The 18,876-nt window shown below is 46.6% G+C and overlaps 1 protein-coding gene across 1 annotated transcript in view; it reads left to right on the top strand.

Moving 5' to 3' along the window:
- Positions 1–18,876, top strand: part of DHX38 (DEAH-box helicase 38) — a 69,603-nt gene that overhangs the window by 8,729 nt on the left and 41,998 nt on the right. The window contains exons 2-5 of the mRNA XM_069739114.1: positions 7,022–7,381; positions 7,493–7,656; positions 15,433–15,546; positions 15,875–16,028. Of these exons, the coding sequence (XP_069595215.1) occupies positions 7,083–7,381; positions 7,493–7,656; positions 15,433–15,546; positions 15,875–16,028 (731 nt within the window). The 5' untranslated portion in view covers positions 7,022–7,082. The remainder of the gene's footprint in view (positions 1–7,021; positions 7,382–7,492; positions 7,657–15,432; positions 15,547–15,874; positions 16,029–18,876) is intronic.

The following is an 18,876-nucleotide window of genomic DNA, read 5'->3' as shown; positions in this document are numbered from 1 at the left end:
CGGGTGAATCCTCTTGTTATCGGTGGGTGCGGCCATCTTCCTGAGGCTGCGCATGTGCAGATGAAGCGCTCTGCTCCCGGGGCTTCAGGAAAATGGCCGCGGGAGGCCGCGCGTGCGCAGATGGAGATCGCGGCGGCCATTTTCCTGAAGCCCCGGGAAGCAGAGCGCTCCATCTGCGCACGCGCGGCCTCCGGAAAATGGCCGCCACCACCGATAACAAGAGGATTCACCCGGCTCTGCTGCATACCGGGCCTGCTGCATCACCATACCGGGGAAAGGGACCCCGCTTACTGCGCCTCCTCTGCCGCCACACCCCCGCAACCGCACCTCTGCCACCGCACCTCTGCCACCGCACCTCTGCCACCTAGGTAAGCCTGCATTGCGACTATTAGACGCACCCCCCATTTTCCCCCCTTTTTTGGGGGGGAAAAAGTGCGTCTTTTAGTCCGAAAAATACGGTATGCTTGATCACTTAGCAGTCCTCCTTTAACCTTGTTCACACTAGCTTGTATTACTTTTTCCTGCACTTTCATTTGCACCTTATTGCCATTGAGGACACACTATACGTACTGTGTTTTTAATACAATTACACGTTTTTTCGTATTATATATTTTTTTATATTGCCCAGGTAGCCCTCATTTAGTCTGCTCAGTGCCCATCCCCCAGTTTTTTACGGCCATTTTTCTACATACGGTTATTGAATATATTATACTAATATTCTGTCCTCCAGTTACAGGCACACTTTTGTGATTGCCTATTGTTGCCCTGTATAGTATATAATTATATATTTATGTAATAAAGGCATTTTAGTTTACCGTACCTTTCCTTGTTTTTATTATTTTATCTGGGTATTTTTTTATACACCCATACAAGGTTTTATCATATATTTTGATTTCCATACTTTTGGTTCTTCGTTTCACTTCCACACCGAATGGTCTGCCATTCATGTATTTAGTGGTGGTCTTCTGGTACTTGCACATTTTGCACAATCTTTTTACTATTACTATTTCAGCCCAGCTGTGGTTTTAATATTTTTAGTTACTTGATCGACCGCTACTTCTGTTCCACATAGAATACATATGTATATAGATGTCAGTGACACACACACACACACATATATGTATTTATATTGCATAGATAGAAGGATTGCCGGCAATTCAGCAGCCACGTAGAGTAAAATCAGTGCAGGAGCCGACAGCATAGAAGAGATGGATTACAATTAGTAAATGCAAATAGTATAGTTAGATATATAGATGTCAGGTGATAAATACAATTAGTACAGTGTGTAGCTTACTGTACATGTGTTTAATAAAAGATTAATTTTTTGGTCAAATGGCGTGGGCTCCAGCATAATTTTCATAACCAGCAGAGGGAAAGCTGACGACTGGGATGCAGATGTTTATAGCCTGAGAAGGGTGTGATACTCATGGAGCTTCCCAGGCTATTAATATCAGCTCCCAGCTGTATACTTAGCCTTTACTAGCTATTAAAATGGGGGACCCTAAAAAAAATGACATGGGGTCCACCTATAATTAATAATCAGCAAAGGCTAAGCAGACAGCTGCGGGCTGATATTAATAGCCTAGGAAGGGGCCATGGATACTGCCCCCTCCCAGGCTAAAAACATCAGCTCACCGAAAAGGTGCATCTCTAAGATGCGCCAATTCTGGCACTTAGCCTCCCTCTTCCCACTTGCCGTGTAGCCGTGGCAAGTGCGGTAATAGTTGGGGGGGTTGATGTCACAGTCAAGTGACATCAGGCTCCAAGTTTAGTAATGCAGATCCCCCCATCAATAAGACTCCCCCATTACTAACCCCATAGTCAGATTACAAGAAAGCACAGACACCCAGAAAAAGTCCTTTTAATTGAAAGAAAGCCACAGACTCTTTTAATAATCTCAATTAAACCTTATGACCTCGCCTAATTCCACCAAAGCTCTCGATCTCCTGTAATAAACCAAAAATGATAAAACAACAATATACCATACCTGACTGTCGTTCTGTCCCAATCCATATCTGGGGGATAATTAGTTTTCAACCTGGATCGTGCCAAGATGCGACCGTCCAGGCTGAGAACCACTGGTGTATGAGCTGCTGCGAGCTCAGCATCAGTGACTAGCGGTGACGTCACAGAGGCTCCGTTCCCAGCCGGGCTGAACTATGTCCTCGGTGAGATCCCCGCAAGCACATTGAGAAAGTCGTAAAACGACTCATCTGCATACATTCGCATTTCCTGCATACCCAATTTAGATAGGTACGCAGGACGCATGCAGACGTAGGCAGAGCTTAACAGAGGAAGTGCGCAGCCCTCCGCAGCTCAGCCAAACGCAAATGTGAACCCAGCTTTAAACGAGGTTGTAAGTATGGTTTAATTGAGATTATTAAAGGAGTCTGTGTCATTCTTTCAATCAAAGGATTTAATTTTGGCTGTGTCTTTATTTACCATATAACTATAGGATTAGTAATGGATCGGTGTCTTAAGGTACCTTCACACATAACGATATTGTTAACGATATCGTTGCTATTTGTGACGTAGCAACGATATCGTTAATGAAATCGTTATGTGTGACAGCGACGAACGATCAGGCCCCTGCTGGGAGATCGTTGGTCGCTGAATAAAGTCCAGAACTTTATTTCGTCGCTGGATCTCCCGTGGACATCGCTGGATCGGCGTGTGTGACACCGATCCAGCGATGTCTTCACTGGTAACCAGGGTAAACATCGGGTAACTAAGCGCAGGGCCGCGCTTAGTAACCCGATGTTTACCCTGGTTACCATGCTAAAAGTAAAAAAAAACAAACAGTACATACTTACCTACAGCCGTCTGTCCTCCAGCGCTGTGCTCTGCACTCCTCCTGTACTGGCTGTGAGCCGGAAAGCAGAGCGGTGACGTCACCGCTCTGCTTTCCGGCTCCCAGACAGTACAGGAGGAGAGCAGAGAAGCAGAGCGCAGCGCTGGAGGACAGACAGCGATAGGTAAGTATCTAGTGTTTGTTTTTTTTTACTTTTAGCATGGTAACCAGGGTAAACATCGGGTTACTAAGCGCGGCCCTGCGCTTAGTTACCCGATATTTACCCTGGTTACCGGCATCGTTGGTCGCTGGAGAGCGGTCTGTGTGACAGCTCTCCAGCGACCAAACAGCGACGCTGCAGCGATCCGGATCGTTGTCGGTATCGCTGCAGCGTCGCTTAATGTGAAGGGGCCTTTATAGAAGCTTCTCCATTACTAAGCCGTGGGCTTGATGTCATCCGACAATAGAAAGGTGACATTAACATCACAAATATGAACCCTACTTGCCACTGCTACAGGGCAAGTGGGAAGAGCTGGGCAAAGCGCCAGAATTGGTGCATCTAATAATGTGCCTTTTCTGGGCAGCTGTGGGCTGCTATTTTTAGGGTGGGGGGGTGGGGCAATATCCATGGCACCTTACCAGCCTGAGAATACCGGCCTCCAGCTGTCTGGTTTAGCAAGGCTGGTTGTTAAAAATGGGGGGAGCCGACACTGTTTTTTTTTTTTTTTAAACTAAAAAAAAAACAAAAAAAAAACCATTGTGGGGATCCCTCTATTCTTGATAACCAGCCTTGCTGAAGCTGACAGCTGGGGGTTGCTGCAAGAAAAGTAAATCTGTTTATTTGCATTTTTTCACCATCCATTCAAATCAATGGGTGAAAAACGCTGCAAAACGCTGAAAGAAGTGGCATGCTCTATGTAAAAAAAAAAAAAACCGCTGTAAAGCATAAAATCCTGATGACAAAAAAACAATGTTTGTGCATGAGACTTCTGAAATCTCATAGACTTTGCTGGTACTGTAAAAAAAAAAAAAAAAAGCCAAAAATTGGCATAAAAAAAAGCAGCAAAAAAACGCCCAGTGTGAACATACCAAAATAAAGATACCGTATATACTTGAGTATAAGCCGAGACCCCTAATTTTGCCACAAAAAACTTGGAAAACTTAATGACTCGAGTATAAGCCCAGGGTGGGAAATGCAGCAGCTACCGGTAAATGTCAAAAGTAAAAGTAAAATTAATTGAGACATCAGTAGGTTAAGTGTTTTTGAATATCAATATTGAATCAGGAGCCCCATATAATGCTCCATACAGTTTATGATAGCCTCAGAAGATGCTCCATACAAAATACGCCCCATATAATGCTGCACAAATGCTGATTATGGCCCCATAAGATGCTCCATAGAGATATTTGCTCCATATAATGCTCCACAAATGCTGATTATGGCCCCATAAGATGCTCCATAGAGATATTTGCTCCATATAATGCTCCACAAATGCTGATTATGGCCCCATAAGATGCTCCATAGAGATATTTGCTCCATATAATGCTCCACAAATGCTGATTATGGCCCCATAAGATGCTCCATAGAGATATTTGCCCCATATAATGCTGCACAAATGCTGATTATGGCCCCATAAGATGCTCCTCAGAGATATTTGCCCCATATAATGCTCCACAAATGCTGATTATGGCCCTATAAGATGCTCCATAGATTATTATGCCCCATTTGCTGTTGCTGCGATTTAAAAAAAAAAAAAAAAATCACATACTCGCGTCTCGTCGCTCAGGCCCCCGACACTTGCTATAGTCGCCTGTCCCCCGTTCCACCGCTGCGCTCAGCTCTGCCTTCTGCATCCTCTGCACTGATGCTCAGGCAGGGGGCAGCACGCACACTAATCGCATCATCGGCACCGACGGTGGAGCGGGGGACAGGTGAATATCGCGCACTGCCCCCATCATACTCACCTGCTCCTGGCGTGGTCCCTGCACGTTCCTGGTTCTCCGGGCGCTGACAGCTTCTTCTTGTATTGAGCGGTCACATGGTACCGCTCATTACAGTAATGAATATGCGGCTGCACCCCTATGGAAGTGGAGTCGGGTCCATACACACACATATATTCCCCGCCCTCACACTCTTCCTCCTTCTGACATCATTTCTCTTTGATAATTTGCAGCGTTTTTGGCAGCGAATCTGCAGCAATTCCGTAAACCTTTTTACACCTGTATTTTTGCTGCAGATTTGACTGACTCAATGGAAGTCAATGGGTGCAGAAATGCTGCAGATCCGCAAAGAGAATTGACATACTGCGGAAAATAAAATGCTGCAAATAAGTACATAAATTTCCGGATCATGTGCACAACACATCAGGAATGTCATGGATTAACATTGCTTAAGTAATCCATTTGCGCGTGGAAAAAATGCTGTGGAAACGCTACAAATCTGCATCGTGTGCACATCGACTAAGACCGTCAGTGTTTACTATCCGTGTGGTTTTCTTTTGGCCGTATCTGTATACGTGTGTACCCTCTGTGTGATACGTAGTGGAATGGAATGCAGAATTGAAATTACAGATGTTTAGGTGCTAAAGATGTGCAAAGATAGAGATATTTGTGAGATATATAATTAGTGCCTTGCGTGTGTTGGTTACTTTACATGGATAAATCTAATAAATGAAATAACACTACTTGGGGTCCCCCTTATTTTTGGTAACCAGTCAAGGTAAAGCAGACAGGTATCCCTGTTATTGGGCCATTCCCAGCCTAAAAATACCAGCCTTGGGCTGTCCCAGAAGTGTTGCATCACATTAGGTTTGCCCGTTCTGGCTCTTCTCCTCCGCTGTTCCTGATTGCCCTGGTACGTTGGCAATATGGGTGTTGGTAGTTGGGGTTGATGTCAGCTGTGAATTGCCCCAAAACCCAGCTGACATCAAGCCCTCTGGTGTTAGTACTGGAGAGGTGTCTGTCAACCACCCTCACTACTAGCCCAGTAGTAATTACTTCCAACTCCCAGGATGTCAACCCTGAGTCAATTTATACCCAAGGCATGTAAGCTATTTTTAGAATTACCCAGTGTCCTTTAGTTCAACATCAAGATATAGCAAACAATGGTGATGGGATTAAGTAGCACTATTAGCATATAAGCACACATCAATAAAAAAAGCTTAACCCACTCAATGTACAGTCATTATTACAGACTTACACAGTATGTTAGATAGTATATCAGTTGGCAAGTCTGTCTTTTTGACCCACCAGACATAAACACTTAAATTCACAAGCCAATATACAACATAGCTGTCTGGGTAATTAAGATACAATCTGGTTTCTTCAAAGGCCTTATACGTATTGCATCCTACTTCTTCTGACTAGGGTCCTGCAAAGTGATTTTCTCACCCCTAGTGACCACCCCTCATTTCATAGTGTCTCTTTCTTTATATGTACAGCTTGGAGTCCCCTTTAGTTTCTTATTTTCCCCTTTAATGCCTGTCATTTTTGCAATTGGACTTCATTGCACTGTTTGATCTCTGGCCATAGATGGAGTTAGAGGATTTCCATTACTATTTGACCCACTTTCATATTTTCGTACTCTTCCTTTTCTACATATACTTTCATCCACTGCCTTCCGTCTATGAGCACATCTCGGTGTGGTCACGTAACCAGTTGCCGATGTGCTTTCCTGCCTGTTACGTCCCATTCGCCTCTCGTCCAGATTGAGGAGAGCGTGTCAGTCAGCTCCTGATGGCGGCTAGTCAAAAAGGCGGGACCCTGGTGACTTAACTCCGCCCACTGCCAGTGACTGACAGGTCTCTCTCTATGCATGCAGCTGGCAGAAAGAAGCAAAGGGTTACATGACCCACACCGAGGTGAAGGGATGTATATTAGAAAAGCGATTTAAGAAGAGTTAAGAAATATGAAATGGGCTGAAAAAGTTTTGGAAACCCCCTTTAACTGAGAACGCATCAGTTAACTCCTTGGAACCGGAAGTTTAAGGGTGGTTAGCACATACTCCATCACTGCCAGGAATGGTATTGACAATGGTTTGGCTGCTAGTTCTTGTCTTGTGCCCTTTTTGCCATGAATTTCTTGGTTACTGAGCTTCTCCTTGGCGAATCCACGATTAAACTGCCTGCGGCACACTTCTAGGTTGCATACCACGACCGCTATGTGTGAATTTATCACTTTTCACACGTTGCCAGCATCTGTGATCATCACCATTTCTCCATTTCTCTCCAGAAACCACTGATATATGTCGTCACTTTATCAATTCTAAAAGAGGCGGTGTGCCAAAATAAACATGGAGGAGGATGCGTCTCTGCACAGGCTGGAGGGCAGCGACCCCTCTGAGGAAGAAGGAGGGTTAGTGGTGAAGAATAAGAGCTCCAGTGCCGAGCAGCACGTGTTTAAGGCTCCTGCTCCGCGCTCCTCATTACTGGGCCTGGACTTGTTGGCTGCACAGAAGAGGAAAGAGCGAGAAGAAAAGGAGCGACAGGAGGGGGACAAAAAGACTAAACTGGGGTCTAGAGACTGGGAAGATCGAGAGAAGCCTTCCGAAGGGTCTGGGGACAGGATAAGTCGTGGCAGCCACGGAGACCGGTAAGTGGCAGATAATTGGGCTTTATGCTGGTTCCAAGGGATTTTATTAGAGCTGCTGATATTATCATAGAGGTCTATTTATGATTAGTAATGTCTTGTATTTATTTCCAGACACTACAGAACCGCCCGTGTGGAGACGCCGTCTTATACCGGTGGAGTAAATGAGGAGTTCTTGGCGAGAAACCGCCAGAGAGAACGTGAGAGGAGGGAACACGGGGTCTACGCGTCATCGAAGGACGACAGGCGACGGAAGGAGCGGAGCAGCCGAGACAGAGGTAAAGTGATCATCCGAATAGACGCAGCCCATTAACGGGGACGTTTATTGTAGTGTTCACGCCACTTCTGGGCGTAAAAAAAAAAAGGGTTGCATAATACGGCACAAGCCTTATCTAGTCCATAATTTGCAGCTTTTTAAGAATTCATCCCTGCTCATTGCATTCTTGGGTAGAGTTTCATCCATTATAAGTTCATGCTAAGAACATACAACTCTGCCCTTCACCTCGCCAAACAAACCTATTTCAACACCCTCATCACCTCACTGTCAAATAACCCTAAACATCTCTTTGACACTTTCCAGTCCCTACTCAACCTAACAGTGCAGGCCCCAACCACGGATCTCCGCGCTGACGATCTGGCCAATTACTTCTAAGAAAAAATTGACCACATTCAACAGGAAATTATCTCCCAATCTCTTCATACCTTGCACTGTCCTCCCTCCCCCACTGCATCTACAGTGGGGCAAAAAAGTATTTAGTCAGTCAGCAATAGTGCAAGTTCCACCACTTAAAAAGATGAGAGGCGTCTGTAATTTACATCATAGGTAGACCTCAACTATGGGAGACAAACTGAGAAAAAAAAATCCAGAAAATCACATTGTCTGTTTTTTTATCATTTTATTTGCATGTTATGGTGGAAAATAAGTATTTGGTCAGAAACAAACAATCATCTCAATACTTTGTAATATATCCTTTGTTGGCAATGACAGAGGTCAAACGTTTTCTGTAAGTCTTCACAAGGTTGCCACACACTGTTGTTGGTATGTTGGCCCATTCCTCCATGCAGATCTCCTCTAGAGCAGTGATGTTTTTGGCTTTTCGCTTGGCAACACGGACTTTCAACTCCCTCCAAAGGTTTTCTATAGGGTTGAGATCTGGAGACTGGCTAGGCCACTCCAGGACCTTGAAATGCTTCTTACGAAGCCACTCCTTCGTTGCCCTGGCAGTGTGCTTTGGATCATTGTCATGTTGAAAGACCCAGCCACGTTTCATCTTCAATGCCCTTGCTGATGGAAGGAGGTTTGCAATCAAAATCTCACGATACATGGCCCCATTCATTCTTTCATGTACCCGGATCAGTCGTCCTGGCCCCTTTGCAGAGAAACAGTCCCAAAGCATGATGTTTCCACCACCATGCTTTACAGTAGGTATGGTGTTTGATGGATGCAACTCAGTATTCTTTTTCCTCCAAACACGACAAGTTGTGTTTCTACCAAACAGTTCCAGTTTGGTTTCATCAGACCATAGGACATTCTCCCAAAACTCCTCTGGATCATCCAAATGCTCTCTAGCAAACTTCAGACGGGCCCGGACATGTACTGGCTTAAGCAGTGGGACACGTCTGGCACTGCAGGATCTGAGTCCATGGTGGCGTAGTGTGTTACTTATGGTAGGCCTTGTTACATTGGCCCAGCTCTCTACAGTTCATTCACTAGGTCCCCCCGCGTGGTTCTGGGATTTTTGCTCACCGTTCTTGTGATCATTCTGACCCCACGGGGTGGGCTTTTGCATGGAGCCCCAGATCGAGGGAGATTATCAGTGGTCTTGTATGTCTTCCATTTTCTAATTATTGCTCCCACTGTTGATTTCTTCACTCCAAGCTGGTTAGCTATTGCAGATTCAGTCTTCCCAGCCTGGTGCAGGGCTACAATTTTGTTTCTGGTGTCCTTTGACAGCTCTTTGGTCTTCACCATAGTGGAGTTTGGAGTCAGACTGTTTGAGGGTGTGCACAGGTGTCTTTTTATACTGATAACAAGTTTAAATAGGTGCCATTACTACAGGTAATGAGTGGAGGAAAGAGGAGACTCTTAAAGAAGAAGTTACAGGTCTGTGAGAGCCAGAAATCTTGATTGTTTGTTTCTGACCAAACACTTATTTTCCACCATAATATGCAAAAAAAATGATAAAAAAACAGACAATGTGATTTTCTGGATTTTTTTTCTCAGTTTGTTTCCCATAGTTGAGGTCTACCTATGATGTAAATTACAGACGCCTCTCATCTTTTTAAGTGGTGGAACTTGCACTATTGCTGACTGACTAAATACTTTTTTGCCCCACTGTAGTTCACTCTCTGATTTTGAACCAGTTACAGAAGAAGAAGTAGTTGGGCTCCTTGCATCTTCTCGCCCGACCACTTGCACCAGTAACCCCATTCCGTCACATCTCCTCCAGTCCCTTTCCCCGGCTGTCACCTCTCACCTAACGAAAATATTCAACCTTTCTCTCACTTCCGGTATTTTTCCCTCCTCATTTATGCATGCCATCATACATCCATTACTTAAAAAACCATCCCTCAACCAAAACTGTGCCGCTAACTATAGACCTGTCTGTAATCTTCCCTTCATCTCTAAACTCCTCGAACGCCTGGTCCACTCCCGTCTTATCCACTATCTCTCAGATAACTCTCTTCTCGACCCTCTTCAATCTGGTTTCCGCTCTTTAAACTCTACTGAAACTGCCCTCACTAAAGTCTCTAATGACCTACTAACAACTAAATCTAATGGTCACTACTCCATGCTGATTCTCCTGGATCTCTCCGCAGCATTCGATACTGTGGATCATCAGCTCCTCCTCAATATGCTCCGCTCCATCGGCCTCAAGGACACCGTTCTTTCCTGGTTCTCCTCCTATCTCTCTGACCGATCCTTCACTGTATTTTTTGCTGGTTCCTCCTCCTCTCACCTTCCCCTTACTGTTGGTGTTCCTCAAGGATCAGTCCTAGGCCCCCTCCTCTTCTCGTTGTATACTGCCCCTATTGGACAAACAATCAGTAGATTTGGTTTCCAGTACCATCTCTATGCTGACGACACCCAATTATACACTTATCCTGTTATTACGCCGACCTTTTTAGAAAGCACCAGTGATTGTCTTACCACTGTCTCTAACATCATGTCCTCCCTCTATCTGAAACTGAACCTGTCAAAAACAGAACTCCTCGTGTTCTCTCCCTCTACTAACCTAACTTTGCCTGACATTGCCATCTCCGTGTGCGGTTCCACCATTACTCCAAAGCAACATGCCCGCTGCCTTGGGGTCATCCTTGATTCCGAGCTCTCCTTCACCCCCCACATACGATCATTGGCTCGCTCTTCTTATCTGCACCTCAAAACATTTCTAGAATTCGCCCTTTTCTTACTTTCGACTCTGCAAAAACTCTTACTGTTTCACTTATTCATTCCCGTCTGGACTATTGTAACTCTCTACTAATCGGCCTCCCTCTTACCAAACTCTCCCCGCTCCAATCTGTCCTGAATGCTGCAGCCAGGATCATATTCCTCACCAACCGTTACACCGATGTCTCTACCTTGTGCCAGTCATTACACTGGTTACCCATCCACTCCAGAATCCAGTACAAAACTACTACCCTCATCCACAAAGCACTCCATGGCTCAGCACCACCCTACATCTCCTCTCTGGTCTCAGTCTACCACCCTACCCATGCCCTCCGTTCTGCTAATGACCTGAGGTTAAAATCCTCAATAATCAGAACCTCCCACTCCTGTCTCCAAGACTTTACACGTGCTGCGCCGATTCTTTGGAATGCACTACCTAGGTTAATACGATTAATCCCCAATCCCCACAGTTTTAAGCGTGCCCTAAAAACTCATTTGTTCAGATTGGCCTACCGCCTCAACGCATTAACCTAATGATCCCTGTGTGGCCCATTCAAAAAAACAAAACCATAATCAGGTTCCTCGCATCATGTTCTCATACACTTTATGCAGTTAGTAGCCCTCTGTGTTTGTACTGCTACATACTTAGACAGTTAACTGGTTCATGCAGCTTTATATGAACACCCGAGCCTTACACTATGGCCGGTCCGAATAACTAAAGCAATTGTTACCATCCACCTCTCGTGTCTTCCATTTTCCTCATAGTCTGTAAGCTTGCAAGCAGGGCCCTCATTCCTTTTGGTATCTATTTTGAACTGTGTTTATTGTTATGCTGTAATGTCTATTGTTTGTACAAGTCTCCTCTATAATTTGTAAAGCGCTGTGGAATATGTTGGCGCTATATAAATAAAATTATTATTATTATGTAAAGGGTTAGGGGCAATAACATTGGCTTAAAATGACCCCCTGGAAGAAGCCACACTGCGAAACGCGCGTCGGGGTTATCCTGTCCCACGGCAATCCCCTGTACCAGCAGGTATGCATGTAGCACTGACACTGCGTTTATGATCTTCTTTATATGGCCCCCATATGGGTTTATATGGCCTTCTGCGCCGTATGCATTATGCACTGACACTTTAGTCCGGACCTATGTGGTTACCCTAATTATTGGCACAGTCTTATACTTTTTGTTCTTACTAACACCACATAGGGATATGAGTATATGACCTCTCCTTCATTATATTATAGTAGTCTACAATAGACACATCTATCTCTTACTGCTATCTACATATTTTTGTAGCTTATGTACTACCTATAAAGTTTGTAAAGATCTTTTATATGGACTTCCGTTGTATTTTGTTTATGGTCATGTATGCTTTATAATCCAGAGCCTGCTGGTGCATATATATGTAGTGACTAACTTATACAGGGTGGAGCGCGGTAATTTGCTTTTTTGCACTGCATGCTGTGGCGGCACTGTCGGTCGAAGAGAGGGGAGAGTGGGTGTGGCTTACAGTGGCTGATGGGAGATTTGTATTCCTCTGCCTTTCAGTTGCCATCATGCAGTGGACACGTGAGGAGAGGTCATTTTGTGTTGAAGCGTATTTTTCAAATGCCCACTCGATCATTGCAGTGCAGCGTGCTTTTCGTTTACAATTCGCTGTTCCTCCACGCGGACGTGTTCCTGGACGGCAATCAATTGTAAATTGGGTGAATGCATTCAGAACAGCAGGGAATGTGTCATGTGTACGAAGGGGACCTGAGAGAAGGATTACAACACCACAAAACATCGAGAGAGTTAGAGCAGCAGTACTGCAATCTCCGAAACGCTCTGCTCGGAAGCAATCATTTGCTCTTGGCATTTCAAGACGTTCTCTCCACCGGATTCTTCATGATGAACTGAATTTTCACCCGTATAAAATGTGCGTGGTCCAACATTTGTCAGCATGGGACTATTTGACACGGCGGACCTCTTGTGAAGACATGTTAGCAACGATACCCCGTGACGCAATTGTGTTTTTTTTCTGATGAGGCACATTTTCACCTCATTTTCACTGTGTGGTGCGCCATATCACGAGTAGGCATCATTGGTCCTTACTTTTTTCAGGATAATGGTCGTGCCATAACTGTGAACTCCGAACGGTACTTGTCTATGATACAGGATTATTTTCAGCCGGCTCTTGAGGCAATGGAACTAGAGGATACATGGTTCCAACAGGATGGTGCCACTGCACACACAGCGAGGGTTACCATGAGTTGTTTGAGGCAAATGTTTCCTGGACGGCGTATCTCTTTGAGGGGAGATGTGAACTGGCCAGCACGCTCACCAGATTTAGCCCCATGCGATTTTTTACTTTGGGGTTACCTGAAGTCTTAGGTGTATATCAACCGTCCCAACACCTTGAAGACCTAAGGAACAATATTGAAGCTGAAATTGGCAGAATACCAGTGGACATGCTTGTTAGAGTTCATGAAAACTTCAGAAAACGTATGCAGCAGTGTGTGGATAGCGAAGGTCGACATTTGCCAGATACACTATTTAAAACCATGTAATTTAAAAATTCCATTACTGTTCAGTATAATTAAAATATAAAATAAATTTTTCTAATGATCATAATTTTTTTATTTCATTCCCAAATCAGCAAATTACCGCGCTCCACCCTGTACATACCCAGTCATATTTTGTGGATTGCCCTGGGTTCACTTTGCTGTGTTTCCCCTTGTTCTATATACGTTTACATATGAATTGCACATTTGTCTTTTAATCATATTTAATAAAATTCTTTATATTTTAATTATTCCTTGGTTTGTTACTTCCCTTCTTTTTTGGATATTGGCTTAAAATGAGCAGAATTCTAAGTGCTCATGTATTTCCTAAACTTGGCGTCTTTCCCATAAGTAAATATTATCTCCCCTCAAATTGCACCTCACCGCCTGTGTGCTTGACCCCATCCCATCCCGCCTCCTCCCCAACCTCACCACCACACTTATCCCATCCCTAACCCACCTCTTCAACCTATCACTAACTTCTGGCACCTTTCCCTTCTGCTTTCAAACATGCCACAATCACGCCTGTCCTTAAAAAGCCAGCCCTCGACCCAACTGCTATGTCCAGCTATCGCCCAATATCGCTGCTGCCATTCGCTTCCAAACTCCTGGAGCAGCACGTCCACGCTGAACTTTCCTCCCACCTCTCATCTCACTTGCTCTTTGACAATCTACAATCTGGTTTCCGCCCCATCACTCAACTGAGACAGCCCTGACCAAAATCACTAACGACCTACTTACCGCCAAAGCTACTGGACAATACTCTGTACTCCTCCTTCTAGACCTGTCCTCTGCTTTCGACACAGTTGACCACTGCCTCCTACTACAGATCCTCTCCTTCTTTGGCATCAAAGACCTCTTCCTATCCTGGATCTCCTCATACCTTTCCAACCGCACCTTCAGCGTCTCCCACTCCCACACTACCTCCTCATCCCACCATCTCTTGGTTAGAGTCCTCCAAGGCTCTGTTCTAGGACCCCTACTCTTCTCAATCTTTACACTTGGCCTGGGACAACTCATAATGTCCCATGGATTCCAGTACCACCTCTATGCTGATGACACTCATATCTACCTCTCTGGCCCAGACGTCACCTCTCTGATGTCCAGAATTCCGGAGTGTCTATCAGCCATATCCTCCTTCTGCTCTCACTTTCTCAAACTTAGTGTGGACAAATCTGAACTCATCATCTTTCCTCCATCTCGTAGATCTTCCTTACCTGATCTATCTAATGCAATTACGCATCACGCTTTCCCCCGTGCCGGAAGTCCGCTGCCTCTGAGTAACCTTTGCTCTGCCCTGTCCTTCAAACCACACATCCAAACTCTTTCCACCTCCTGTCGTCTCCAACTCAAAAATATCTCCAGAATCCGTCCTTTTCTCAACCGTCAATCTACTAATCTGCCCTCATCATCTCCCGCCTTGGCTACTGCAACATCCTTTTTCTGCTAACACCCTTGCACCTCTCCAGTTCATCCTTAACTCTGCTGGCCGACTAATTCATCTCTCTCCTCGCTACTCCTCCACTTCCCCCCTCTGCAAATCTCTTCACTGGCTCCCATTCCCTCAGCGTATCCAGTTCAAATTACTAATCCTGACCTTCAAAGCCATCCATAACCTGTCTCCTCCATATATCTCTAAACTAATCTCCCGATATCTTCCCTCACGTAATCTCCGGTCATCCCAAGACCTCCTTCTCTCCTCCACATTTGTTCGCTCTCCACCCAACCACCTCCAAGACTTCTCCTGAATATCCCCCATCCTCTGGAATTTTTTGCCCCAACACGTCCGACTATCAACCACATTCCGATCCTTGAGACGGAACCTGAAAACTCATCTCTTCAGGAAATCCTACAGCCTGCACTGACCCCTCTGCCCCCTTGACCGCCTCACCAACACCGGAGCTTCTACAACCCTCAACCTACTGTCTCCATCCCCACCATCCTGTAGAATGTAAGCCCGCAAGGGCAGGGTCGTCACCCCTCTGTATCAGTCTGTGATTGTTAGTTTGATTATTGTAAGTGATATCTGTAATTTGTATGTAACCCCTTCTCATGTACAGCACCATGGAATCAATGGTGCCTATATAAATAAATAATAATAATAATTATTCATCAGATGATCGTAGCCGCAGGAGCAGCAGGTCTGAGCGAGACAGATCGGAGCGGGACGGTGGATCAGAGCGGAGCTCACGGCGGAGCGAACCTGACAGTCCACGACACAAGCCCAGAGGTAAAGTGTGATTGTGATTGATGCCCTCCTATATTCCTGGGCAGGAAGCTTTGTCATGTGTAGTGTATATTTCCTGCAACCTACCTCAATCGTGTGTCTTCAACATCATATCATGGACCTCTTCTCTGTAGTATGTAGTATGTAGTATGGTAGAGAATGTCACTTTTTTTTCCTGGCATGGACAAACTCCTTCATTCCTCCATATTAAATAGGAAGCCCTAGGAGGGAACCAAAGGGTTCAAACCACTTCTTTGCACTGGTTTACATCTTCATATAACTCGTATATGAGCCTTTTTTGAACTGTTACCTTCTGTTTATTCTTCTCTAGACTCCTCCACACCTTCTCGCTCAGGATGGGAGGAAGAAGACAGTGGTTATGGAGGGTCCCAGCGCTCTCAGTGGGAATCTCCTTCTCCGTCTCCTTCTAACAGAGACTCTGACCGCAGCTTTCGTGGTGACAGAGACAGTTCGAGGAGGGAAAGGTTTGTACTTTGTTTTTTTTTCATGCACATTTCTTATTGCATTGCAATAAGCTCCACACAGACCTTGAGCCGGTGGCATGTGCTGCGTTGTCCTAGTCCTCACTGTTAATTTCCCGTGGAAGATAACAGCACTTGTGAATGTTGTGTGAACTGAAATGAGCTGCCTGTGGGTTAGGGCTGAGGATTAAGTGTGATCGTATCTGGTTTATAGCAAGGAATGATATAAAATAGAAATAAAATCAGCATTACCCTTCCCTTCCGTTTACATTGGCTCTAATGATTTTTTTTTTCTTAATCGCCTCTCATTGGGGGACACAGGAACCATGGGTGTATGCTGCTGCCACTAGGAGGCTGACACTATGCACAAAAAAGTTAGCTCCTCCTCTGCAGTGTGCGCCCCACCGACTGGCACTAGAATAATCAGTTTAGCTTAGTGTCAGTAGGAGGTGGACACGGGTCTTTCATTAGACCCTTATCTACCTCAATGTGCGTCGTTTCTTTTCAGGTTTTCCGGAAGGGATACAGGGTGAACAGCCACACCTGTAATCCCACAATGCGGACTATGAGTACAGCGTGTACTGCCACCCCATATCCTCATAGATCCCTCTCCAGGACCAAGATCCTAGCACACAAGTGTGCTCAGAAGTCCAGTTCTGGCTCCGTCCCTCGCCTGCCAGAGCCGGTCGGTTGGAGGAGACGAGGACATCCATCACCAGCTCCACGGACATCTAATACTTTCTTAAGGTTAGTACCGGATGGCGTGGGATGTTAGGTGAGTATCTTTCCCTGTCCCAGGCTGGGCGGCTCTCCTTGGGGGGGGTCTGCTGGGGTGCGGTGCTGCGGATTCTCTACAGCGGGGGAGATGTGGGCAGCATCTTTGCTCTGTGCGGCGCCTTACAGGCAGCCGCATTGCTATTTCTGCAGCCGCACTTCTTTTACTGCGCCCGCACTTCTTTTACTGCACCCGCACTTCTTTTACTGCGCCCGCACTTCTTTTACTGCGCCCGCACTTCTTTGACTGCGCCCGCACTTCTTTTACTGCGCCCGCACTCCTTTTACTGCGGCCGCACTTCTTTTATTGCGGCCGCACTTCTTTTACTGCGGCCGCACTTCTTTTACTGCGGCCGCACTTCTTTTACTGCGGCCGCACGTTTTATTCCTTTGTGCGGCGGCCCTGATGACCGCCCGCGCTGCTTCCTCCACGGCGGCCGCACTTTTACAGGCAGTCGCACTGCCTTGCCTGCCGCCGCATCCTGTCTCTCTGCGGCACGCCCCCCCTACAGGCAGCCGCGCCGTTTTTCCCGGCGGCCGTACCTTCAGAGCGGACTCGCGGTCCTCTGCAGCGGCCGCCGGCTTCCAATATGGGCCCGGTTTTTCCCGGGGCCTACTTCCGGCATCCGCCGGTGGCGCTTCCCCTTCTATGCGGCGGACTTGCGGCTTCCGCGCTCCTCAGGCCGGGCAGCGCCTGCACCGAGGTTTGTCCCCGGCGGTCACCGGCTTTTAATTTAGGCCCCGACTTTTCCCGGGGCCTACTTCCGGTGCCGCGCTCAGCCCACTTCCTTTTCATCGGGTGGGTTTTCTCCCGCCCGACAAACTGTGCCCTGCACTCCCCACCCACCGGCGCCATCTCGGCTGGCTCCGCCCCTTCCTCCACGCCACTGCTGGACACTCAGGGCAGGAGTTTCTGCATCGTGCCCCGCACCTTCGCCAGAGAGCTACGCAGAGCGCTCTTTTCTGGGGGCACAGCACACCATCTGCACCGGATATCCATTGCATCTTCCTCCAGGCCTGCAGCAACCTGGTATCCGTTTTTTCGTCTGTCGTGAGTAGCTGTGCACTGCAGACTTGACACCCCCCTCTGCCCCACTGTCCCTTAACCCACTGGCAGTTTCTTCAGGGACCTCTTCAAAATGTCTAACTCTAAAGGGGGCCGCGCTCGTCATCCTACTTCTTCCTCTTCTGCATTAGTCAAGTACTTTGCATGTTCGTCCTGTAACAGCAAACTTCCTTAGGTCAGTCCTCTCCACTCTGTCAGACCTGCAGCAACCCGATTGTTCCCACCGCTCAGGATCCCCCGGCCGATCCGCCCGAGAGCGATACCCCCATACAAGGCTGGGCTTCCTCTCTGTCACAATCGGTGGCCGATCTAACTCGGGTGTCTCAAACTTTGGTGTCCGTGCCGGATCGGTTACCCCTGCAGTAGCCAGCGGGTCGCAGGAAGCTCCGTCCGAGCCCTCCATTGCAAGCCGCAAAAGGTCCAGACAGGAACGCTGGTTTGAGTCCTCTTCTCGCTCCATCTCGCCACTCGGTCCTCCTCTGCAGTCAGCATCCTCCCGATCCTCATCCCCTGAGTCAGGCGAGGCGTTCTCTAATGCGCCCTCGGAGGATATTTCGGAGCTGGATTCGAACCAAATCGCTACCGTGAGGGATATGGTTCAGAATCTCATTGGAGCGATAAATCTAACCTGTGGCATCAAGGAGTCCTCTACGGAACCCGCAGATCAGGCGGTTTCGTTTAGACGGGCTAAACCACCTTCCAAGTTTTTTGCTCCTCACCCTGAATTCGAGGAGATTATGACCAGAGAAAGAGAGAACCCGACCAGACGGTTTCAGAGAGGAAAGCGTCTTGGCGTTTTATATCCCTTTTCTCTGGAGCTCACCGCTAATTGGACTACTTCTCCTTCGGTGGATCTTCCAGTTTCCAGACTGTCCACCAACACGGTCCTCCCACTGTCCGGCAGAGCATCTCTGAAGGATTCTAACGATAGGGTCATAGAATCTTTCGCGAAGTCAGCCTTTGAAGCGGCATCAGCTAGTCTTTGCCCGGCCTTTGCTTCCACTTGGGTTT

The sequence above is a fragment of the Ranitomeya imitator genome, chromosome 9 (assembly GCF_032444005.1).
Source record: "Ranitomeya imitator isolate aRanImi1 chromosome 9, aRanImi1.pri, whole genome shotgun sequence".
Taxonomy (NCBI): Eukaryota; Metazoa; Chordata; class Amphibia; order Anura; family Dendrobatidae; genus Ranitomeya; species Ranitomeya imitator.
This window is presented reverse-complemented; position numbering and strand designations above follow the sequence as displayed.